Genomic DNA, 26,130 nt, shown 5'->3' with positions numbered 1-26,130 from the left:
TATGTTCGTATCGCAACCCCGCGACTTTGTCACCTCAGTGTACAAGCCTGTGACGTCACGTACACTACAGTTTCCTGCGCCCGCCATGTCCTTGCACCTGACATCGACCTATTCTACCGATACTCCAAGTGGACTGTGCGAGATCCGATTACAAACGTGTTTGGATAACATCTTCTGGCTTTTCAAGCCGCGTCAGTTGCAAAAAAAATTCGCGAGCTTTCGACTGCTAGTTCTGTCATCGTTGTCAGGAGTAAAAGTACTGGCTGACCCAGCTCGCCGGCCGCGGTGGTCTAGCGGTTCTAGGCGCTTCAGTCCGGAACGGCGCAGCTGCTACGGTCGCAGGTTCGAATCCTGCCTCGGGCATGGATGTGTGTGATGTCCTTAGGTTAGTTAGGTTTAAGTAGTTCTAAGTTCTAGGGGACTGATGACCACAGATGTTAAGTCCCATAGTGCTCAGAGCCATTTGAACCATTTGACCCGGCTGGCACTAGTTCCCGCTTATATACCTACAATTACGACCGCTAGCACCAATCGGAGAAGGGCTGAAACGACGCGTGAACGGAATGCGACAAGATTTTATGCCGGTGACTACTTTGAAGGTCAGTAAAACTTTGAAACATGCATCTCTTTTGTACGAGATGTAAATAAATAATTGCCACTATTAAAGCTCCAACCCTCGTATATGGTCATTCAAATAATGAATAAAGTAAAATTATTAAAATATGAGAGTATTATTTACAAATCTAAGTGAAAGGAATTATATGCATGTTGGAATCGTGCACGTTAAAATCAACTTTTTTTTAAGAATTATTAAATGATTACAATACTTTACAGTCATTACTGCTAATTATTTGAAAGAAGGGCTGAAACGACGCGTGAACGGAATGCGACAAGATTTTATGCCGGTGACTACTTTGAAGGTCAGTAAAACTTTGAAACATGCATCTCTTTTGTACGAGATGTAAATAAATAATTGCCACTATTAAAGCTCCAACCCTCGTATATGGTCATTCAAATAATGAATAAAGTAAAATTATTAAAATATAAGAGTATTATTTACAAATCTAAGTGAAAGGAATTATATGCATGTTGGAATCGTGCGCGTTAAAATCAACTTTTTTTTAAGAATTATTAAATGATTACAATACTTTACAGTCATTACTGCTAATTATTTGAAAGAAGGGCTGAAACGACGCGTGAACGGAATGCGACAAGATTTTATGCCGGTGACTACTTTGAAGGTCAGTAAAACTTTGAAACATGCATCTCTTTTGTACGAGATGTAAATAAATAATTGCCACTATTAAAGCTCCAACCCTCGTATATGGTCATTCAAATAATGAATAAAGTAAAATTATTAAAATATAAGAGTATTATTTACAAATCTAAGTGAAAGGAATTATATGCATGTTGGAATCGTGCGCGTTAAAATCAACTTTTTTTTTAAGAATTATTAAATGATTACAATACTTTACAGTCATTACTGCTAATTATTTGAAAGAAGGGCTGAAACGACGCGTGAACGGAATGCGACAAGATTTTATGCCGGTGACTGCTTTGAAGGTCAGTAAAACTTTGAAACATGCATCTCTTTTGTACGAGATGTAAATAAATAATTGCCACTATTAAAGCTCCAACCCTCGTATATGGTCATTCAAATAATGAATAAAGTAAAATTATTAAAATATAAGAGTATTATTTACAAATTTAAGTGAAAGGAATTATATGCATGTTGGAATCGTGCACGTTAAAATCAACTTTTTTTTAAGAATTATAAAATGATTACAATACTTTACAGTCATTACTGCTAATTATTTGAAAGTTAACTGAACTGTCAAATTAAAGATTAACGAAATTCAGAAACAGATTATACTTAGAAGTTAGAAACTGTTTATGTCTCAAAAATTGAAATTTGCCGAAGATTTTACTAGCTTAATATGGAATTGTTTTTTATTTTAATTATTTTAAGTAAGTTGAATATTATTACCTTCTGTTGTAGACAACTGCGTTAAACAACTAAACTAATAAATGTGTGTACATGTGATTCTTCAGTTTCTCCCGGCGCATTTGTTGCTCGAACAGTCCTCGGGTATACTGCCGGTTCGTAGTGTCCAACGGGCACAATATTTCGGCGATCAGACATGTCGCCATCGTCAGGTGCGCTGACGAACTGAGCTCCTGAGGGCGGGCTGCCGATTTAAATCCCCTCCCCCCGCGCGCCGGCGGTCGCGAAGATGTGGGCGTCGGAATCTGTGGTAACGTCGATGTGCTTGCTACGTCCGCCCAGGTCCACAGTTCGTACTTCTTGCTGAGAGTCTTTTTAATTACATTCAGTGCCGGGTCCCAAGCATTGCTGAGATCGTAGCCGCAATCTCGGTTGATAAGATCTTCTCTGGTGCGAATTTCGATATCCTCCCTTATAACGCTGTCCCAATATTTAGAGGTCTGTGCCAGGATCTTGGTACGCTCATACATATTTGCTGTTTTTCACATCATCATCCTTTTTTGTCATGTGTCACAGTGTTTGCTACCTGATTGGACTACTTATTGGACTGCCGATATCCTACATATGGTACAGCATAATTCTTCAGTCCAAGTAGATCACATTCTCGGCACTGTCCTTTCACCAAGATAAAAACGGTCAGGGCCTCAAACACATGATGGTAGTCGCAGTAACACTTTGACACATCAATTGATGTACCGATAGTCCTTTTGATATGTAATGCTTGTTAGCATACTGTTCACTCTTGTTGCAATTTCAATTTTTTCACGTAATTTGACACTTTTCCTTCCCTAAATTGAAAATCATGTGGTTTTCATGTAACTGGAAACACCAGAAGATCGCAGCAGATAGATCGAAAGATCTATATGATAAGAAGAAACAGAAGAGAAGTATTATGTGACCAAAAATCCTACAAATTTTGCCTTCAGTTGATTATGAAACTATAGAAGAAATTAAATTTAGTTTCATTTAAATAGTCCTTGCCCATAAAATAATATTTAAAAAAAAACTAAATCACACACTGTTAAGGTTCCACAATAATATTTAACTGTTGATATAAACCGGCTTTCGACTTTCTAGGACCTCACAGTCAGAAGTGTGCGTTTCAGTTTTTAATGTGTCTATGTTCCTCCACGTATGGGCGGAATATTCCATAGCTAAAAATTTCAGTGTCGTACTTCTAGGTGATTGAAAACTTACTTCAAAATTATATTGAAGAAAAAAAAGCGTAAGCAGACGAGAAGAATGAAGTCAAATAAGAAAGGACCAGGAAATTCTCACGTGAAAGTTGGTCATACTGGACAGTTTTACGAAACACTAACATCTTTGATATAAATCTTTTGTTTGTTTTGCCGGTAGGCAGTAGTCACTAATCACTATTCACTAGTGACTAGTCAGTGTTTGATTAGCGGGTGAGAAAGTTGAACGAAGACAGTCATGTCATTGAAGTCGAAAGTGGTTGTTATTACAGGTATGGGTTTCCTCGTGAAGTTGAGAGTTTTGTTTCTTTGTGATGCGTTCATGTAACCAATGTTTCCGAATTTTATTAGGAGCTAGTTCCGGCATTGGAGCTGGTGTTGCTATTAGACTGGCAAAATTGGGTTGCCGCCTCGTTCTTTGTGGTCGTAACGAGACTAATTTGAAGAAAACAGCAACGCAGTGTACCGAAGCTGGTCTGCCTCAAGACGAGGTAAGATGACTGAATGTTAGCCTGTAATCACAGTGCAAATTCAGTTCTGGCTCGTCAGTATTGAATGTTACTTGAAAAAACAAAAGGTATCGTTATGTGACATTAGCGCATGAAAGTTCCAAACAAGCTTTCAACAGCATCTGTAGACGTTACTACTAAATTTTTCGCTAATGTTTCAGTTTTACCTGACAACTTATAAGAAGTGCTGTTCGGACTGTCATATTCACAAAATTGGCAGTATTTGTTTCTTGGGCTTTGCCGCTAATCGTGTTGAAAAGTTTGAGTATATTAACAAATATGTCTAAAAATGTATATTTGCCGCCCAACTTCTTTATTGCTTGTGAAATAATTGCTAAACAATTATATTGTTACAGTTTATTCTGTTAATGATTCCATGCAAATAAAAAGTAATTTTTTTAGTGTTCTGGAGACTGTGTCTTGCATCCAGAATGAAATCTTAACTATGCAGCGGAGTTTACGTTGATATGAAATTTCTCGGCAGATTAAAACTGTGTGCCGGACCGAGACTCGAACTCTGGACCCTTGCCTTTCACGGGCACTTGGTAGAGCACTTGCCTGCAGAAGGCAAAGGTCCAGAGTTCGAGTCTTGGCCCGGCACACAGTTCTAACGTGCCAGTAAGTTTTTTAATCTTGTATATTTAAACATTACGTCACAAAATTCTAACATTGTCACAGGAGATGAATAAGCAGCTGAATTGCCTTTATGCTCCAGGTGTTGTGTGTGGTGGGAGATGTGACCAGTGTGAATGACTGTAAGCGCATAGTAGATGAAACTATTGGCCACTTTGGACAGTTGGATGTACTGGTAAGATATTCAAGAATTATTTCTTCTGCAGATGTGTCTTAAAAAATAATAAAAACACTGTTGTATCGCTGTCTACTGGTACAAACTCTAAAATTAAATTAGAAAATACGTTGTGAAAAGTTAAGTTTCAAGTTGCTGTGGAAATTATCAGTTTGTATAATGTATAGTTTTTTCCCCTCTCATGGGATGGGGAATGTGGTTGTAGTATGAGAGAATTTGCAGCAAAGTAAGCTGTGTATATTTATTGGCCTACTTAACTTCTATTTTCAGGTGAACAATGCTGGACAGTTAACCCCAGGATCAATATACAACATGACTTTAGAGCAGTATGATAACACCATGAATGTGAATGTACGGTCAGTTATCGTGCTTACTCAGCTAGCAGTTCCTCATCTTGAGAAAACAAAAGGCACTATCATCAATGTTTCCAGCATAGCTGGTATCAGATCTGTAAGTAAAGTTCATTTCCTGTTTTATTGCCATCTTGCTAGATTTGCATCTTCATTTTTCATACGCAGAACACCCACACTCTCCTAAATGTAAAATTCATTAATACTTGGACACTAGAAGTGTAGAAATTGACTGATGCCTTCGTGAAATAATATAAATATACACCTTATAAAAACCAAATTTTTATTTAAGCATTAGGGTTCAACTCATAAAATAACTTCAAAGTTTATTGAAGATTAACTCATCCTTTGTACAAGTTTTAGTAGAAAACATGACAGTTATTTAAGAGCTCATAGCTTTCACATTGCATGTTTTCATGTTGAAGCAAGATATTAGCAGCAGGCAGCACTGTAACAGTGTGCACACAACAATAATCTCCATCTTCACATATACTGTGAAAGTCACTACATGGTGTGTAGATAAGGGTATGTTGTACTACTGTTAATTATTCCCTTTCCTTTCCCACTCACAAATGGAAATGGAGAAAAACAGCTGTCTATATGATACCATTCGAGCCCTGATTTCTCGTATATTGTTTATGGTCCTTATGCAAAATGTAGATTGGTGGCAGTAGCAGCATTCCACTGTTGACGGCAGATAATAATTCTCTAAACTCACTCAACAGTGTTTCAGGAGAACATTGTCTTTCCTCCAGGGATTCTCATCTAAGCTCACAGAAAATTTCCCTACCACTCTTGTACTGATCAGACCAAAGGGTGACAAATATAACATCCATTCAAATTATTTTGGTGCATTCCTTCAGCCTGATGAGGTGGGGGAGACCAAAAATGTCAATCCTCAGTTAAGGACAACTGAACCTACCAATACCAGATGCCTGATTTGTCCTTTCAAGTTAAGGGTTTGTGTGTTGTAATATACAGGAAGAGAACAGTACACTGACCTTTTTCTTATATATATATTTTTAATGTAGGTTATGGTGGCAAATATGTAGTGTAGCCTGAGGTACAGGATAGGTTGAAAGGTGATAGTTTGGTTCTGAGTTGGTGAAGCCAACGAATGTGAAAATGTAGCCTTAGTTGCAGTGAAATACTGCTGTTGCCTAGCTGGAGGCCTAGATTAGGTTGAAAGGTAAGTTTGTGTGATGCCTGAAGTCGTGTTGAAAGCTTCCATTAATTCCTCAAGAATGGGTTGTACAAGGATTCTGTATGTGCTCACCTTGATAGATGAGGTACAATTTCCTACACTTCTCCCAATAAGTGGAAGTTGACCATTCGTCTGCCCTGCAACTGACCTTATGTGTTTGTTCCATTCTATGTCACTTAGCAATGTTGCACCTAGATATTTAATCGATGTGATTGTGTCAAACATGACACCACTAAAGCTGTATTCAAACATACAGGATTGTTTTCTCTACTTGTCTGCATTAACTTACAGCTTTTCACATTTAGAACGAGCCGACATTTTTCACATCAAGTAGAAATACTGTCAGTCATCCTGTATTGTCCTACAGACACTCAAGATGACACTTTCCCATGCAGTACAGTGCCATCAGCAGTCAGATTGCTGCGCATCTTGTCTGTCAGATCATTAATGTGTATAAAGGACAAGAGCAGTGACAGCATACTTGCCTGGGGCACTCCTGACAGTACCTCTGTCTTTGATGATGATCACTTGGTGTCCAGGGCAACACACTAGGTTGTATTACTTAGTCTCAAAGCCACTCACAACTGATAGTGTATTCTCTATGCTTGGGCCTTTGTTAAGTCAGGAGTATGGCACTGTCAAATGCTTTCTGGAAGTCTAGGAATGAGGAATCTTCCTGTTGTCCATTATCCATGTTTCTTGAGATTTTCTGCAAGAAAAGGCCAAGCAAGGTTTGCATTATGGTGATGCTTTCCAAATCTATTTGATTTGTGAACAGGAGATTTACTGTGGCAAGGAAATTTATTATATTCAAACTTACAAGTTAGAACAGAATACGCTCAATAATTCTGCAGCAACCTAATGTTGAACATAATGGTATGTAATTTTGCAGATAATTTTATTTGATAATGCAAGGTAAGGGCTCAGTGCTACAGAATACTCTCTGTAAAACTGAATTGTGATTTGATCCGGAACTGACAACATTGTTCTCAACTCTGTTAGTTGTTTCTCAACACCAGGCATAGTTATTTCTAAGTCCTCTAGTCATAAATTTGTGGGTGTTCGAGTAATGTTATGTCTGTATAATCCTCCTGCATGAGTAATATTTTAAACACAAAATTTGAAACTTAGCTGCTTTCTGTTGTACCAGACTGATCAACAAATGACAGAAGAGAAATCCTCGATCCAAAAGTGATTTTCACATGGGGCCAGAACTTCCTGGGTTTCTTGGCAAGATTTTGTGCTACCATCTGAAGCTGGAAGTAATAGTGTGTGGCCGTGGCTTTTTGGCCAGGTAACTTTTTTACCTGGAAAAGCAAACTGTTAGTCTGGACTGAGGATACAGTAGAACTAAAATATGATTATATGAAGATGTTTTGGACATGTCCAAAAGAACAGATACCATTGGTGACAATGCAGCTCTTAGAATGAAATGATAATTAAGACCTTAAGCTATCAACAGGTGCTGATATACATCAACGGGGACAGTAGAAAATGTGTGCCCTGACTGGGACTCGAACCCAGGATCTCCTGCTTACATGGGAGACACTCTATCCATCTGACATCTCCGAAAGAACAGATACCATGTTCATATAGTTAAGGCTAACTGGCCATTGACCTTCTTCTATGCTGGATGCACATACATTGCCCGAACTCTTATGGGACTTGGTAAGATTGTGTGCCACGAGTAATGAGTATAATGGGCAAGGGCTCTTTGAATGTAGTGTGTGAACATTAAATTAGGTATGTGGGTCTCACGGGGAGTGTGCAGGGGATAAATCCCTGCAGTTGCACTATCCTCTGTGCCCTCGGTTCTCAGATGGAAGGTGTGTCTGCCATGTAAGCAGGAGATACCGGGTTCGAGCCCCGATTGGAGCACACATTTTCAACTGTCCCCGTTGGTGTATATCAACGCCTGTCAACAGCTTAAAGTATAGATTTAATTATCATTTCATAAAATGTGATTCTCGAGAAAAAATGCTTATCCATATTCCACCTCTCTCTCTCTCTCTCTCTCTCTCTCTCTCTCTCTCTCTCTCTCTCTCTCTTTTTGCCCTCTGTCATTCGCTCCCCCCAAATCATCACTATATTCAGATGAGTGAGTGTCCCTAGATGTAAACTGTATTTCAAAAACAACCGCAACATAACTGCTTCCAGAAACCATATAACAAAATGAATTCACAAGGTCAAGTTGGTAGACTGTGGAATGTTGTGTAGAGGTGTTTGTTTTTTTGGTTTTGTCAGTGTCCCGCTTCCCTTTTGTGAGCTGTTGTTTGTTCACATTACATGTTAAACAAATAAATAAAAATATAAAAAGAAATTAAAACGGGCATGTGCAAGTAAGACTTGTTGTCGGTGTTTTGTACAAAGGTAATCATGTATGTATGTATATAGTTCATCTGTAGGTTTTGCTGAAGAGTATGGGAGTATCAAAATATGTAATGAAAATGGCCATACCGTTTGATTTCATTTACTTAGAAGCTTAATTTTTTTCAGCTTTTCTTTCTTTTACTGTATTTCAGAAGTATTCACATGTAACATTTACAAGTGGTTTAGAGTCAACATTAACAGTTCAGTGTAAATTATTTTTATTTTCCGTGAAACTGGTGGAAACGGGGTCCGATACGCGGGACTCTGCAGGAGCAGCATATGTATTTTGTTCTCTTGTATCTAACTTCTGTAGAACACTTTTAGCCCTGTCTGTATGCTTTTCTCATAAGGAGATATGATCACCTACTTTCTCCAGTCGAATGTGATCTGGTGCAGTGTTGTTCTTGCTTGGAGTGGTTAATGGATGGCCTTTCTTTGTGCTGAATGTGAAGCCACCTATCTATTGTTTCGTGACTTGTAATCAAAAGTTCAGTTGATCTTTGTATCAATCTCTCTCTTTGTTCGTTTTGTACAGTATAAAGGCATTTACAGTTTGCATGTCTAGTATGAAACAAAGAATCTGATGCCACCACTTACTATGTTGACATACTGCAGAATAAATTGATATGATCTACACCTTCCGTTATATTATTTTATGTTGTTACAGCTGTTGGACAAGCAATATGGCTGGCAGTATCATCCTTATTCTTCCTTGAGACAAGTGTGGTGCCAAAATAGTGACAGGTTTGTTGTCCGTCCAATTTATAGCTGGAATACCATGTTTGCATTGGCAATGAAATTCTCTCATTTTCAAGTTAAGTTTCTCTTTTATCATTGAAGACAGTCCTTTCTGATTTGCTCTCGCAGTGCATATAGAAAAAAAGTACCTTCATTCAACAGCGTTTACATTAGATTCACAATGGTAAGAAGTTGTGAAATGCTACCACAATGTCACAGTGTTTCAGGTCTTGGATCAGGCTAATGACTACACACTCTCACAGAGAATTTTCTGTTGCTCCACTGTCTGATTTTTTTTTTTTTTTTTTTGTGTATGAATATCTAACTTTGTGACATAGCCTGTCTGAGTCCACTAAACACGACACCCAATATCCTTGTTTTGTTTTATTTGGTTTCCGAGCTGTATACTGCTGAAGAGGTGTCTGTCCCTTGAAAGAAAGGTAATATGCTTAATCCACAGTCAATACCTTACTGAAAGTGTGTGGCTTACAAATTGTGTTGGTCTTAAAGATTATAAAAGGCCTGATCTTGTGATGGTTATCATGATTTGAATGAATGCCCTTCTGCAGGATTCAGCCTATTGTCATTTATCTGAATGGTTTGCATGTCATAGGCTTCAATATATAAGGCTGACCAAGAGCAGGTTTTGAATTCCAGTAGTGCAGTTTTATTGGGAAAACAAGATATTCATACCAATCCAGGCCTGTAACTTGTCTGCAGAGAAATTTCTCCAGTTATTTGTCACCTCTTTTACAGTCTAATCAGATGGCCATTTTTGTTTCAGTTGCTCTGCATACAAATTTGTCTGCTGCACCATATGCTCCAGTATCTCAGAAAGGAGGAAATTGTCTGCCTCTGTGCTGTATTTTGCAGTGGATGATTCACAACTTGTTCTCCTTGTGCATCAGTGTTGAGCAAGTCAAAAACAGCAGTGTCATCTGACTGGTCCTCTTCTGCAGATGGCTCTTCTTCACTTATGATACAGTCACTAAAAATCTTGCACCCATAGCACAGAAACTGTTTCTGCTAATATTAATATCAGGATGTGGAACAAAATATGGATTACGTTGCTGCGCAATATCTGAAACTAATTCCCCTTCTGTTACTTCATTCCCTTATTTCATTATCCTCAGGATTGCTAGGTAGTGAAAAAAGTAATTCCAATGCTTCTTCTGGATTGTATTTCTTTCTGTAGACTTGCTTTTTTGACACTTTTGCTACAAAAGGCAATGAATGACTGAGATGAGCTGGTAAGTCACAGTAATGTGCTCCCTTTGTCAGAAAAGTTGCAGTACTAAAAAGGAACAAATGCCGTTTTTTTGTTACGTGGAATGTGTGCACTCTTGACATGGCCTCTGCCATGTTTACACGCGATCTCACTAGGTGGCAGGGCTGTACTTAGCAACACACTGTTTGTGTTTTGGCATATTAGTTACGGTAGGACAACGGAAGGAGATTGTGAGCAAAGAGTGAACATAAAGTTCTGTGTTAAGCTCAGGAAAATCCATAATGAAATGTGGACAATTAAGCAAGCATATGCAGGCGAAGCACTTTCAAGAACTTGTGTTTTCGAGTGGCACAAAAGGTTTCGTGAAGGCACAGATTCAGTGCAATACGATCCCAGAGCTGGTTGCCCATTTAGAGCACATACTGATGCATAAGTGGAGCAGGTAAGGCAGTTATTTCAAGAAGACCATCACATAAGTGTGTGTGATATCAGAACAACTTAATTTTAATCGTGATGTGTGTCGTAAGATTTTAAGCAAAGATTTAGGGAAATGGAAACGTGATGCAAAACTCATCCCTCACACATTAACAAACGAACAGGAAGAGAAAGGGCAAAGAATTTCTGCTGAACTACTGGAAAAAGCCAGACATGAACCCAGATTTCTGACAAAGATTATTGCTCGGGAAGAAAGTTTGTGCTATCAGTAAGACCCTCACATGAAATGTCAAAGTACTGAATGGCGGAGTCCTGGATCACCAGTCTCGAAAAGTCAGATGGCAATCTTTGAGAACAAAGACAAAGTGGATCATGTTCTTTGATAGTAAACAATTGGATCATGTTCTTTGATAGTAAACAATTGTAGCTTGACCCACAAATGATGGAGGTTCACACAGGTCAAGACGAGGACGGGGATTGCATTGTTGGCGGTTCCAAATGACAGTTGCAGTGCACATAAACATGTGCTTCGCATTTGATGAAAGCGTGTAACCCACAAATTGTGACTCTCCCTTGCACATATAGACTTTCTCACTTACCACTACGTTCAGCTATGACAACTTGCAACAAATGGAATAATAATTCACTAAATAACTCGCTATGCTCATGTTAAATGGTTCCAACATTCTTAACAGTGCCCATAAAACTGCTGAATGCTCAATAACAATTTGTCCATTTTATTTGGACTGTTGAGCTCCGTGGGCATGGATAATGATATTTCACTGTAAAAATACAGCAACCAGCCACTGGTTGGTGGCTGGTTGCTGTATTTTTATAGTGAAATATGCTGAATGCTCATTGGCTATTGGAGAACATGTGACGTAGGTGTGCAGAATGAGCCTAAATTCAAGCGACAGAATGTGTGCCTCCAGCTGTAGTTCACCGCGAGTAAGTTGCTTCATGTCAAAAAGTGAACCAAGCTCTTTACATCAGTGTCTTGCAACCAGCTATTCAAGTTGCCCTGATCTGTGGCATTCTCAGGAGTGGGTCTTACTGGATAACAGTGCATGACCGCATACTGCTTTATCTCTTACCTAGTATCTGGCCGTCCCGCATCCACGATATTCGTGTGAGTGAGAAGGCGACCGAAAGGAAAGCTTTGAGATATCATAGACATCCAACAGGCTGTGACAAATGACTGTAGAAGAAACACAGTTCAAAATTTCCCTGCTTGCTTCCAAGACCTCCAGGAATGTTGGCAACTGTGTGTAGATAACCAAGGGGAGCTAGTATCATTAGTTGGTAAGTGCAATTTTCTGTTTTAAAAGAAAAAAAAATAGCCTGTCTTGGAACATTTCTGACAAAGATAATATCTAAAGGACAAAGCAATTTGTTCCGGCAACAGTAGGATCCTGTGAAAAACAGAAACTGATTATAACAGTATTATGAAAAGGATAGTTGTTAATCACCACAGATAGGCACAACAAAAAGACTGTCATCAGGAAATGAACTATCAGCCACCAATGCCTTTGTCGGAAATTTCCGACAAAACTGAAAACTTTTTTCCTTGACAGTCTTTTTGTTGTCTGTCTGCGAATCAGCGTCTATGCTGGATGGTGAGTAGCAACTATCCTTTCCATAATATTGTTACATTCCGTCCTGGATTTTCCGGCGTAGAAACTGAGTGTTGTGACAGTGTTAATAGAAATGGTGCAGGCTACTGCCATAAGATGTCAGGCAAATTCAGATGTAAGGTATATACCCAAAAGTTTTGGGACACTTAAAGTTGATGGTAAGTATGCTTCCTAAGAACCCAAAAGGCATATTAATTTTGTGGTAAGTATACTTCGTAAGCCCCTTTCGAGAAACTACTTTGGTGGTAAGCATACTTCCTGAGGACCTTATTTCATGGAATTTATACTTCCCACGGCCCTAAAACCTACATTTCACAACAAACTGCAGCGGACTACCAATAGATGCAAGGAGCATACAGAAGTGGCAAGTTGTGTTCCCATATATGCAGCAGAGAAATCTAGTTACTGCTAAGTGTTTATCTCGGGGGCTATGAAAGGTGTTACTTTTTTGTGAATTTTCCAAAAGCAGTAGAATAGTGAATGTACCAAAAACTAAGTAAACTCTTTTCTAACTGTCAGTAGTTTTAGGTTAAGTTCTTGAAAAGTGAAAAGTATTGTCTCACAGATACTTATGGCTTTTGAATCAATATAATCTGATACTCTGTTGCTTGTTCTGAGTAAGGAATTTGTCTTAAAAAATTCTTCTCGATAAACTGTGTGGTATTAAAGGTTTATAACTTTCTCGTGTAGAATCATGTTTCAATAACAGCAAACAAGAAGTAAAGTTTAACAACAAGAACTCGAATTTTCGGAAAATGTCAAGAGAGTAAACTAAACACAGATTGATCACACACTTTATATGGATGAAATTATCAGAGGCATATATTTTAAAGCAGATGTAGATTGTATGGGAATGAATATATGTTGCTTAACTTCTATGATGCGTGTTTTTATAGCTTTAACTATACTGTTGTGGTGCAGTTCTTCAACATTTGAGGACATTTCCCCATGTGTGAATAATATGCTGTTCAAAATTGGTGTCACTCTGAGAAGTCTCTCTCTTTCTGCAGTGTTTTGAAGCTGAACTTTGATTATGGAAAACATTTAGTAGTTTCTCCTGTCTGTTGTAAAGACCTGTTCTTGCTCTTTTCTTTTTTGGCCTACGACATGCATCTGTCCTGACTCTCTGGTCTTATTGAAACACTCACGTTAACAAAACATCACAATGAGTAGTCAACACCAAACATTTATTAGGTATCTCGTGATGGACTGAGATCAACACAATAGCTACTGAAAGTGACTTACAGCACAGAAGTTCAGTAAAACAAGATATGCAACCATGTTGTGCCTAATGATGCATAACCAAAGAAGTTCAATTTAAGATATTACCGGTGGGTGAATCAAGTGTTTCAGCTGTGAAAGGCAATAGAGAAACATATATTTCCACTTTTTGTCTTGGTCATACCCTTTCACTGTAAGGCAGTGTGTGCGCCTGTTGTTGTTGAAGGCCTTAACAGCCATAAGCTATAATTATGAGTGTCTTTTTGTTGTGCCTATCTGCGACTCAGCATCTCTGCTATATGGTGAACAGCAACTTTCCTTCTTATAATATTGTTAAACACCAAATAGATGCAGGTGGTGGGACACACTGTTACATGAGCGAGCACAAACCTGAAAGTGTTTCATCTTTCAATATAAAAATGTTTCTTTTAAAATATTTATAGAATAATTATAACACTGTGGAGCAGGTTTATTTTAACTGAAATTGTTGGCAGTTTCCAGGTATCTTGGCATATGCAATGTCCAAAGCAGCTTTGGACCAGTTTACACATTGCCTTGCACTAGAGCTTGCTGATCGTGGAATCAGAGTGAACGCTGTGAACCCAGGTGTTATTGTTACTGAGGTGCACAAACGTGGTGGCATGTCTGATGCAGATTATGAAAAGGTAAAGGTTAGCATACTGTTAAAAACTAATTACAACCCACAAATAACACATGTAACTGTGAAGGTAGATTTAATTTCAAGGAAATTGTGCCAGGAAAATGTGCTAAAAAGGAGAAAATCTATTGTATTCCATTCAAAACTTTCCTTCTTACTAGAGAGCAAAGGCTTATTTGCAGGTTGTACAGAAAGGAGAATGCATTTGTGTGAATCGAAGGACATAAAAGGGAAGCAGTGGTTGAGAAGGTCGTAAGACAGGATTGCAGCCTATCCTCCATGTTATTCAGTCTGTAAATTGACTGAGCAGTTAAGAAAAGTAAGGAGAAATTTGGAGAAGGCACTAAAGTTCAGGGAGAAGTAGTAAACAGTTTGATGTTTGAAAATGAAATTGCAGTGGCAAAAAAACGTTGCTTAAAAGGGCAGATAAAAATTCACTGGATGCCTTCCTAAGAAACTGCCTCCATTCTTTCCAAACTATGTAAGTGTAGACCAGATGTGGCTTTGTTAGGAAATAGTATCAACAGGCATTGAGAGATTTATACCAAATTAATTAATAAGAAATGTAAGTGATCCCACATGGAACTCAACACAAGTCAGAACACTGTTGCAGAAGCAACAAAAAACATGCCAAACTTAAAAGTACACAAAAGTGCCAAGATTGGTTAAGTTTTACAGAAACTTGAAATTTAGCATGATCTTCAAAGTAAGATGCTTTTGACAGCATCCACTATGGAACTGTTGCCTCAAAATATGGCAGAAAATGTAGAGACCCTGGTCATGCGTGAAGTACGCTAGTGGCAAGACAATCAATACCTTCACCAAAACCGAGCGAGGTGGCGCAGTGGCTAGACACTGGACTCTCATTCGGGAGGACGACGGTTCGATCCCGCGTCCAGCCATCCTGATTTAGGTTTTCCGTGGTTTCCCTAAATCGCTCCAGGCAAATGCCGGGATGGTTCCCTTCAAAGGGCATGGCCGACTTCCTTCCCTAATCCGATGAGCCTGATGACCTCTCTGTCTGGTCTCCTTCCCCAAAACAACCCAACCCAATACCTTCACCATTTGATAATGATGGAGATGGTACTGATAAAAGTGCTGCCAAAGCAGAGTTACTTAATACAGTCTTCTGAAATTCTTTTACCAAAGAACATGAAGTGAATATTCCAGAATTTTAATCAAGATCTGCTGCCAACACGAGTAACTTAGAAGTAGATATCCTCAATATAGCAAAACGGCTTAAATCGCTTAAATAATGGCAAGTCGTCGGGTCCAGATTGTATACCAGACTTCTTACAGATTATGCTGATATAATAACTCCGTACTTAACAATTGTATACAACCACTACCGGGTTAAAAGATTCATGCCTAAAGACGGGGAAGTTGCACAGGTCACACCAGTACTCAGTAAGGGAAATGCAGTAATCTACTGCATTACAGACCCATGTCACCGACATAGATTTGTCGTAGGATTTTCGAACATATAATGTGTTCAAACATTGTGAATTACCTCAAAAGTAACGAACAGTCTATTCACATGTAGTCAGCATGGATTCTGTAAATATCATTTTTGTGAAATGGAACTATATCTTTATTCTCACAAAATGATTAGTGCTATCAACAGGGATATCAAATTGAGTCTACATTTTTAGATTTCCAAAAGGCTTTTGATGCCATCTCTCACAAGTGGCATCTAATCAGATTGGATGCCAATGGAGTATCTTATAAGTTGCACTACTGCATTCATGATTTCCTGTCAGAGACGTCACAGTTCGTAGTAACTGATGGAAAGTCTTGGAGTAAAACAGAAGTGATATCTGTTGTTCCCCAAGGAAGTCATGTAGGCCCTCTGCTGCTTCTAATCCATATAAATGATTAGGAGGCAATCTTAGCTGCCCCCTTAGACTGTTTGCAGATGATGCTGTCATTTACCACCTTGTAAAGTCATTAGAGAATATAAACCAATGTGAGGTCATCCACATGAGTACTAAAAGGAATGTGTTAAGTCTTGGTTACATCGTACAAATCTAAAGGCCATCAATTCAACTAAATATCTATATCAGCAAAAATAAGCAGTGTCTGAAAATATGATGTAATAGGCTGTATATTTTTCCCATGTGGAATGTTTCTTTCTATTATATTCAATGTAATAGGATAGATAGATCTACTCACCAAGCTGTGGCAGGACAACACACTTGTAAAGGTATTAAAGTTTCCAAGCTTTTGGAGGCTGTGGCTGCTCCTGGTAGAAGACTGGAAGGGGAAGGTAGAGGGGTGGAGGAGAGGACTGGTCAAATTTAGGAAAAGGGGTGGAGTCTGGAAAACTCGTCCAGGGTCAAGGGAGACTTACTGTTGGGAATGTGAAGGGGAGATCTTCACTTATCATCCCATCTGGTAAGTCTCCCCTGACACTGGTGCCCTGGGAAACTTTTTTTGAACTCCACCCCTTTTCCAAAATTTGACCAGTCCTCAAAGGAGCTACAGCCTACAAAAGATTGGAAACTTTCATACCTTTGTGTGTGTGTTCCCCTACCACCACTTGGTGAGTGGATTTTTTTTTCTGTATTCAACGGAATTGCAATTACAATTACCTTAAATTGGAATGATCATATAGATAATGTTGTGGGGAAGGCAAACCAAAGACTGTGTTTCATTGCCAGAACACTTAGAAGATGTAATACTTACCAGATAGGATTGATAGAGGACATCAGAAAGGTTCAAAGAAGGGCAGCTAGTTTTGTATTATTGCAGAATAGGAGAGGGAAAGAGTGTGTTATGGATATGGTACATGAGTTGGGGTGGTGATGGTTAAAACATAGGCATTTTTCTAGCAGCAGGTTCTGTTCATGAAATTTCAATCACCAACTTTCTGCTTGGAGTATGAAAATATTTTATTGGCACCCACCTAAATAGGGAGAAATGATCTTCATAATAAAATTTGAGAATCAGAGCTCGCACGGAAAGATTTGTGTTCATTTTTCCCATGTACTGTTCAGAGTGGAACAGTAGAGTAATGGAGTGAGAAGTGGTTCAATGAACTCTTGTAGATGAAATTTGTCATTGACAGTGAAGGACTTCCAAGAGCGGTTGAATGGAAGAATAATGTCCTGAAAAGAGATTATAAGATGAAAGACAACAAAAGTAAAACAAGGGTAAAGAGATGCGGTTGAATTAAATGAAGTGGTGCTGAAGGAATTAGGTTAAAAAATAATAAACTAAGAGTAGTAGTGTTTTTTGGGCAGCAAAGGAACTAATACTGGCTTAAATAGAGAAGCTATAAAATGCAGACTGTCTATACTACGAAAAGCATTTCTGAAAAAGGAAAATTTGTCACAATTGGGATAAATGTAATGTTCAGAAGTCTCTTCTGGAGGTATTTGTCTGGAGTGTAGCCTTAAATGGTGGTAAAACTTAAACGATGAACAATCCAGGCAAGGAAAGAGTAAATGGTTTTTGAAATGGGGGTTCTATAGAAGATTGCTGAAGTGCAGGTGGGTAGATCAAGTAATTAACGAAGAGATACTGAATCGAGTTGGTAATAAAGAAATTTGTGGCACAACATTACTAAGAGACAGCAATAGGCTTTTACGAGATGTAGTGTGAAGAGCAGCATCAAGCTAGTCATCAGACTGAAGACAACAACAATAACTACATTGTTCCATTTTTCCACGATGTAATAGTGTTACAAGGGGCATGTGAAATAAAAAAAAATTCCAAAAACATCTTATTGAGAATGTGCATTCACATTTATTGCCAGATTAATGGACTTCATACTGTTAATTGAATCAACTGTGGGTTCTTGGTGAAACATTGTAAATTAACTAAACGAACACTGTTTTATGCTTGTTTCACAAATTGTATTATGGTTGAAGCTTGTGTTACGGTTACTGCACAACCTAGGTTTCGGGTCATAAGCCCATTTTCAAGTACATTATTGATTCCAAAGATGATAATGCATAGTATACCTTCCTGGTACTTGTGATGAAGCTTACTTGATCTTACTTAACTATGACAGTCTGTCAGCCTGCAGCTGATGTTCAGGTGTACAAATACACAGCCATTGAAACATTCAGTTGTTCATAGATTCCAGAGCAATACAGGCTGTGTTTAACATGTGTGTACACCTAGGCTGAACCTGTGGTACAGGTGGTACCAAGGGAAATTTGGTAATCACCAACCCACAAAAAACATTTTAGAACGATTTTTAATTGAAAGCCTATAATGCAGCATGGGAGGTGTATCATTGAAGTAAATTTTACTACATAATTTGTGGTACAATGAATTGATAACATTAAAAAATTAAAAACATAAAGACTATTTTCTTAAAAGAGAACAAAAGTAGAGATTTATGGCCATGCAAAAATCAGTCTCAATTTTAAAAAGAAATGTTCTATGTACAAGCAAATATATTTGATTGGCGAATGATAAAGAAACTGAGCAAAAAAGCAAATTTAATTGCATTTAACTCAGATAAAACACTTTCCAGACATCCTTCATTAAAATGAAAGTTTCAGACATTGCTGCTGTCTAATTAATTTCATTGTAATGAAGCTACATACATTCTAATTTCAAACTGCCAGATTTCCATTAAAGAGCCTTTTATGTCTCAGTGACTTTGCTACTTAAATGCCATATATTTGACTGGGAACAACTAGGAGTTTGATGATGCGAGAGAGAATGGATTTTGAGAGGTGAATGCTGGTGCTACCAACTGAAAAATTCGGTCAAGGAAGCTAATACAAAATAATTATATTTGTGTCTTTTATGATTATAAGGCAGTCTGCACTACAGTATTTAAAAAAAAAAACCTATTTTAATTGTGTGGGGCCCCTAGCTTGTAGATGTGCCCCTGTGTCTGATAGTCTGAAATAGGTATCACTTGCCATTATTCTGTGTCTAAAAAGAAACAAACCATTCACTTTGGACAAGTTGATTACACATCGTGGACAGCCTTTTTTAAAGTTTTCAATATCATGAGCTGGTAGTTAATTATTTATGTTTTTAAATCCTAGGAGAAGGAAGATTGTTCAGAATTACATGTGTGTCTGAAAGGGCTGAGGGGGGGGGGGGGGTACTCAATGCTGCACACTTATTTACATGTAACTTCAGACTATAACTGTGTAGATTAGATTCAGTTTTCGTTCCATAGACTTAAAAGTGAGATGAATCTCGTGGTTGTGGAACAAGTCAGAAAGTAAAACATGAAACATTTGAATATAACACTGATTACCCTGATCATTTGTGAGGAGATTGTCAAAATAGGTGAATACATTACAGTAAACCGGAACTGCTAATATTTACAGAATCAGTAGCCTCTCAGGATGAAACATAGTGCTGTCAAAACTGAAATGTAACTGACATTTTTACTGAAGCTGGTCTAACAGTCCCTGTTAAGATATTCCTCTGTAGAATAGAAGGAATTACCTCTCAGAAAGTCTTTCAAGGTCTGCTTAAATCGTGCTTTATCGGAAGCTAAGTTTTTAATGGTTGCTGGCAATTTATTGAAAATATGTGTTCCTGAATATTGGACCCCCCTTTTTGGACCAAGGTAAGTGATTTTAGGTCTTTATGTAGACAGTTGTTACTCTTAGTATTGAGCTGTTGGTTGGAAATAGAGATATATTACTTGCAACAAATTTAATTCAGGAATAAATGTACTGAGAATCAGTGGTTAGTCCCTTGAACAGGTTTCTGCAAGATGTTCTTGCTTTTGCATCACAAATGAGTCTTATTACACTCGTTTGCACGCTAAAAACATTTGCTTGGTTTAACGAGTTATCCTAGAATATGATCCTGTATGACATAATAGAATGAAAGTAAGCAAAATACACAATTTTTTTTATATTTATATACCTTCTCACTGCAAATACAGACTTGTTTAGGCGCATCAGCAATTCTGTGGCTTACTCTTCTCAGCTGAATTTATTATCAAGTATTGAAATCCTGTTTCAGTATGTATTTGTCAACTGTCAGTCTGTGGTGGTTGTGCTGAAAGCATGACATTTAGTAGCACTGTAATTTTTTGGCAGTTCCTTGAGAAGTGTAAGACAACGCATGCTCTGGGGAGACCTGGGAATGTCGAGGAAGTTGCTGGTACTATCGCTTTCCTGGCTTCAGATGATGCGTCTTTCATCACTGGTGTCACCCTTCCAGTTGATGGAGGAAGAGGATGCATGTGCCCACGATAAATATGGTATACCATAAACTTATTCAGAAAATAGTTCTCTGAACTATTGAAATTTCTAACAATATATTTTCATAGAGTGATGTGATATATTTTTCAAAATGTGAGAAATTGTGAAAGTATTTGTAACCAGTATTTTTTAAAACATTGTTTATTGTGTTGAGGAAAACTGCTTCCTGTGATACGATATACTGAAGTATTAATTATAATGTGTACTTACGATGTTTAACAAAGCCTTGCACTTAATGATTCAATAGCCTTAAAGGCACTCTTGAAGAAAGAATGTTACAGAAGTATTTTTCTAGCATTATGGATTGTCTGAGCAGTTCATATTGTGTAAAACAGTATTCTTGTCCATTAGAAAGAATTGAACTGTTAACTGTATATGAGTTGTGTCTATTAAAGATTGCTGGTATGTTACACTGTGTCTTTTTTTTCACTACCATTTTGTAAAATCAACATGAGAATTATAAATGCTCTTTGTTTATCCATGCTGGTAAGTATGAACACTAAGTAGTAGATCATCATCAGCAATTAGAGTTTTTATGAAGTTATGTGCTGAACATTGTAGGGTTGCATGCAGAAACAATGTTTTGGTCATGAAATTGTAATGGAAGTAGCAGACACAAATGAATGTGGTTGAAGTCCAGATTATGGCCGTTCAGACATATTGCACAACATAATAATGGTCGTAGTGTCCTAACATGTGTACTGATTTGGCAGTAAGAATGAACTTGCACCAGAGATTGTGACATAGGAAGTTGGAAGTATTCCATCTGTTATGACTCTTTTGAATAAGTATTTTTCCCCTTTGTTCTATTCTCAGATTTTATAAATTTTCTATGTAGTGTACATGTGGGACATGTTGGAATATTTCAAAACTTTAAACAGTTCAGATTGAACAATATTTTTTATCTGATTTTTAGGTGACAATCCCATGTCGGTGACAAATCGTTGTTAGTTAGCTACTGAGTCAAACACTGAAACACTAAAGCAGGGGAGCTACAGATGCCGAGAATCTGTTTGCCAGTTGCCATGGAAATGGTTGAAATTGCAAGCACTACTGGCCAGTGTTGGTACAACATGTTTATAAAGAGCACTGCAGCAACCAGACTGGTTGGTCAGAATGCATCGCCATTTGTAATGGTGGTGCTAAAGCTATGACTGGCTGTAAAAGTGGACTCGTTGCAGAATTAAAATTAATAGTGCCAAATGTTTCATGGGAACACTGCTTTCTTCATAGGCAAGCTCTGGCAGCCATGGTTTTACATTGTAATTTAAACGATGTGCTTAAAGTGGTGATCAAAGTTATGAACTCTGTTAAAGGTAAAGTGACTGCTTACAGTCATTTGTGAAGACACGAGTTTGCTCCATCAAAATCGCCTTTATCACACAGGTCAGGTGGCTTTTGAGAGGAATGGTATAAGCATGAGTTGTGGGACTAAAAGCTGAATTGTTAATGTTCTTACAGGATTTTAAATCGGGATATGCAAAATATTGTGAACCTGAAACTTTCTGGCAGATTAAAACTGTGTGCCCGACCGAGACTCGAATTCGGGACCTTTGCCTTTCGCGGGCAAGTGCTCTACCAGTGGCACACAGTTTTAATCTGCCAGGAAGTTTCATATCAGCGCACACTCCGCTGCAGAGTGAAAATCTCATTATTGTGAACCTGTTTAGCTATTGGAATTAGCAATCTTTGCTGACCTTTTTAGCCACCTAAATATTTTAAACAAGAGCCTCCAAGGCAGAGAAGAAAACATTATAACGGTCTACAATAAAATAAAAGAATTCCTTGCAGAGCTCTGTGTCTGGTCATTGTTTTTACAAAAGATGACATTTGAGCCTTTCCCACGCATTTGGAAGATTGTGGAGAAACTGCAATGGAGCAGTTGATGGTATTAAGTTCTCACATTTCTTACATTATACAGAGCTTGCATAATTTGGAACAGAAAGTATTAACTTACTTTCCAGAACTGAAGTCTGAAGCTGACAATAAATGTACTAAATCCTAGCTTGGATATTTCAGGACAACTGGTTGATATGAGCATGAGGATGAAGGGAACATTTATAGATTTTGCTGCAGACGGCTTGCTTAAAATGGAATTTAATTTGCAAAAGACTGATCTCTTCTGCATGAAGAAAAAAGAACAATATGCACAACTGCCAAGGGAAGCTCTGAAATTATTAGTGCCATTTGGCACTACCTATTTATGTGACTGTGTTCTCTTCAGAGGTGAACACAAAATCTTAGAAGAGAAATAATCTTCAATTAGAAAATAATTTGGTAATTTGTGAGTCAAAAATAGAACCACAAATTGACAAATTATTAATAAATAAACAGCCATAGTCTTCTTGCTGAAATTGTTGTCCTTTTACTGCAGTAAAGGACCTAAAACCCTTGCTTTGCCAATAAAGTACTGTGCATTTGTGTATAATCACTGAATCTACAATTATTGTTATTGACTTTACTCTTAATGGTATGTCTTATGCTCTGCAGGAAAGAAATGACAATAAGAGAACAGAAAATGCAGAAGAATAAATAGTGTAATGTTTACATCAGTATTACTATTACACTGAACAAAGCACAGACCGACCTCACTAAACAAGCACCTTCCATAAAGAGAGAATTGCATAACAAGCAGTATGTAGTATAACAACGAAAACAATCAAGTTTTAGCAATATAATGTAACTGGATAGTCTTTCCTTCTCGTCCCGTCCTGTAAGTCTCCCCTGACCTGCGGTTCTGGGTGACTTTCCCGAAATCTATCCCTTGTCCTAGACCTCCCTAATCCGTTTCCTTCACCCCTCTTCCTTTCCCTTCAACACCTGTCTGCTTGAAGAAGAAGCCACTGGCTCTAAAGCTTGGCTAATTATAACCTTCTTTTATGTGTGTGTTCTGCCACTGCTATAGATCAATATTGTAACTCTGCAAAAGGCTGAATTGCTTAACAAGAAATGTTTTGCATAATGAGTGCCCCCCCCCCCCTCTTTTTTTACCATTTTAAAAACCACCAACTTCTGCAGCTGCCATAATTGGGCAAAAAGACACTTTCTGTGACCTCCTGCCTTGTATTATAGAAGCTCTGATAAATGACAATGCCGCTGACACTGCAGTATTCAGCTGTACCGATAGCGACACACCTCATGGTGCTGCTATTGTCTCCGGTACCACTGCTCTGAGGGCCTCAACGATGCTGCAAATCCTTCATGATGATACTGCAAGCCTTTCTCACCTTGAAGACTCGTGTTAATCCATGCCCTTGAGATACCTGTCTATGAATTCTATTTTAAATTCGTCGTCATAAACCAGCACATATTAAATATACCTAGAGAGATGTTTGAGAAATATGTCCTGTATAATGAGTGTTTCAAAGTGCAGGTGTGACTCTGAAGTGAATTACACTCATTTTGGGAGGCCCCACTGTGTAGTCAGTTTGTAAAAAAAGGAAACCTTTTCTTCAGATTTCTCAAAGTTACTTTTTGAATTTTGTTCATTTAGTTGTTGATCGGTTCCTAAACCAGTTTGTAGGATTTGCATTTATTCATCGTTAACATGGTCTAGTTACTGTGAAAGTCTACTTTCTGTTCAGTTCAAATGAATGTTAAACAGGTAATTACATAATTTGAATAAAAAATATTCTTAATCTAATCACTGCTGCTGTCCCCCTTTTGACACTTATCCACCCACAGAACTGCATCCCACATTACAAATATTTTTATTTTTCATGTGATCTCATTTATTTTTCATTTGATCTCATTGACTTCACGCCAATTTCATTTGGTTTTTGCCTTTCACTATCGGTCTACTCCCTCAGATTTCATCTTGTTTCTCCCCTATTTGGTCCAGTCCTTCCTTTTTGTAATTTTTCCTATGGGTTTGAATGTATTTTTGCAAATTTCTTCGGACATAATTCTGCGTTATTTACATTTTTTCTCATTTTTCCACCACAATGGATCTTTCTTCCTTCCATTTGCATCAGTAAAGAACCCAGTCCCACACACTGTAACTGCGTTGTTGCTTGGCTCATGGAATCCCCCAAAATGGCCTTACCATCAAAGTACCCATCTCCGGCTGCCACCCTTCCTTACACAATGACCTCCATCTGTTCACATTCTGCCAATCCTTAGCCCTCACCAACATATTCCAGCAAAACCATGTCAATCAGCCCCAAACTTCCTTGCAATACCTTCTCTCCATTCATAAAATTCTCCTGCAATGCTATCCAAAATTCCTGGATCCCATAACACACATTGAAACTCTTTCCCTCCAGGAACTAGAGCCACACGCACAACGCCACCTCAAAAAACTCTCCAACCTGCTCACTTCCTATGCCTGCCTTGGGCTACCACTGTCCACCACCTCTACCACAATATAGAAGCCTCCCCCACATCCCCTCTTAGCTGACAAACCCTGTCTACCAGACTTACTACATTTACCACATGCTCTAAAACTTCCTCCCACCACCACACCGAATCTAGAATCTAAACAGACCTGGAAAAAGTCATGAAATGTTCCTCCGAAAGCTGTATCACTGCAGAAGTATCAGTCCTTTCCTAAGACCTCACCTTTTGCCCCACCCAAAACTTCAATCGTGCAGGACTTGATAGAGGCCTTGTCTCTTTTTCCCAGTCCCTACAGTGGAAACACCTTCTCACCGCCAGGTCTACCAATTGGACTCAACCGAAGACCAATGTTGAATCCTAGCTGACTCGGTTCACTTCTTCACCAAACCGTGATTCACCCCCAGTACCCCAAAATCACCTACTGTTAACTTTGCAGAATTTCTTAACCTCAAACCTTGTCTCACCATCATTCTCCAAATCCCTCAACATGCAAACCAACCTTACATCTGCAGAAAGATCCACAGTCCACCTCCGAAACAGTAATCCTGACCTTATAATCCTACCTGCTGACAAAGGCTCCACCACTGTTGTTTTGAATCACAAGGATTGCTTGGCAGAAGGACTCCACCAGCTGTCAGATTCATCCAGCACGATCTCCAGTCTCTACTCAAACCATTAGGCCCATACCAAAACCTCTTCCTGGAGTCCATCTCTATCCTCACCCCTAACATTCCCCACACTTCTACCTTCTCCATGCTTCCTAAAGTCCATAAACCCAACCATCCAGGGTGCCCCATTGTGGCCGGTTACTGTGCTCCCACTGAGAATCTCTGCTCTCGTAGATCAACATCTTTGGCCTATTACCCGCAACCTACTCTCCTACATAAATGATATCACTAACATCCCTAATGCCCATAGCCTTACTGCTATTGTACACTACCTTTCCCAGTGCCCAACATTTCAAACCAACCACCTCCTTCCCAGTCACCATGACCAACTATATCCTCACCAACAATTATTTCTTCTTCAGACACTACCTTCAAACAAATCCAAGGTATGGATATCAACACCCGCATGGCACCATCCTATGCCAACCTATTCATGGGCCATCTAGAGGATTCCTTCCTAAACACCCAGAATGTCAAACCCTTCACCTGGTTCAGATTCACTGATGACATCTTCTTGATCTGCATTGAGGGTGAGGACACTCCCACATTCCTCCAGAACCTCGACACCTCCTCT

At 38.5% G+C, this 26,130-nt stretch overlaps 1 protein-coding gene across 1 annotated transcript; it reads left to right on the top strand.

Annotated features, from left to right (window-relative positions):
* The first annotated feature begins 3,317 nt into the window (after positions 1–3,317).
* On the top strand, positions 3,318–20,960 carry LOC124545373 (3-oxoacyl-[acyl-carrier-protein] reductase FabG-like). Its single transcript, XM_047124283.1, has 6 exons — positions 3,318–3,473; positions 3,553–3,692; positions 4,426–4,518; positions 4,789–4,968; positions 14,193–14,363; positions 20,386–20,960. Exons 1-6 carry the CDS (start codon positions 3,440–3,442, stop codon positions 20,542–20,544), a joined length of 777 nt encoding a protein of 258 aa, XP_046980239.1. The 5' UTR covers positions 3,318–3,439; the 3' UTR covers positions 20,545–20,960.
* Positions 20,961–26,130: the final 5,170 nt, after the last annotated feature.

The sequence above is a fragment of the Schistocerca americana genome, chromosome 8 (assembly GCF_021461395.2).
Source record: "Schistocerca americana isolate TAMUIC-IGC-003095 chromosome 8, iqSchAmer2.1, whole genome shotgun sequence".
Classification (NCBI taxonomy): Eukaryota; Metazoa; Arthropoda; class Insecta; order Orthoptera; family Acrididae; genus Schistocerca; species Schistocerca americana.
The sequence above is the reverse complement of the archived record's forward strand: the minus strand, read 5'-3'. Positions and strand labels throughout refer to the sequence as shown.

Coding starts and splice junctions, on each gene's coding strand:
- LOC124545373 (XM_047124283.1), top strand. CDS start 3,440: ATGTCATTGAAGTCGAAAGTGGTTGTTATTACAG. Junction 3,474..3,552: donor GAAAGTGGTTGTTATTACAG/GTATGGGTTTCC, acceptor GAATTTTATTAG/GAGCTAGTTCCGGCATTGGA. Junction 4,969..14,192: donor GCATAGCTGGTATCAGATCT/GTAAGTAAAGTT, acceptor AATTGTTGGCAG/TTTCCAGGTATCTTGGCATA.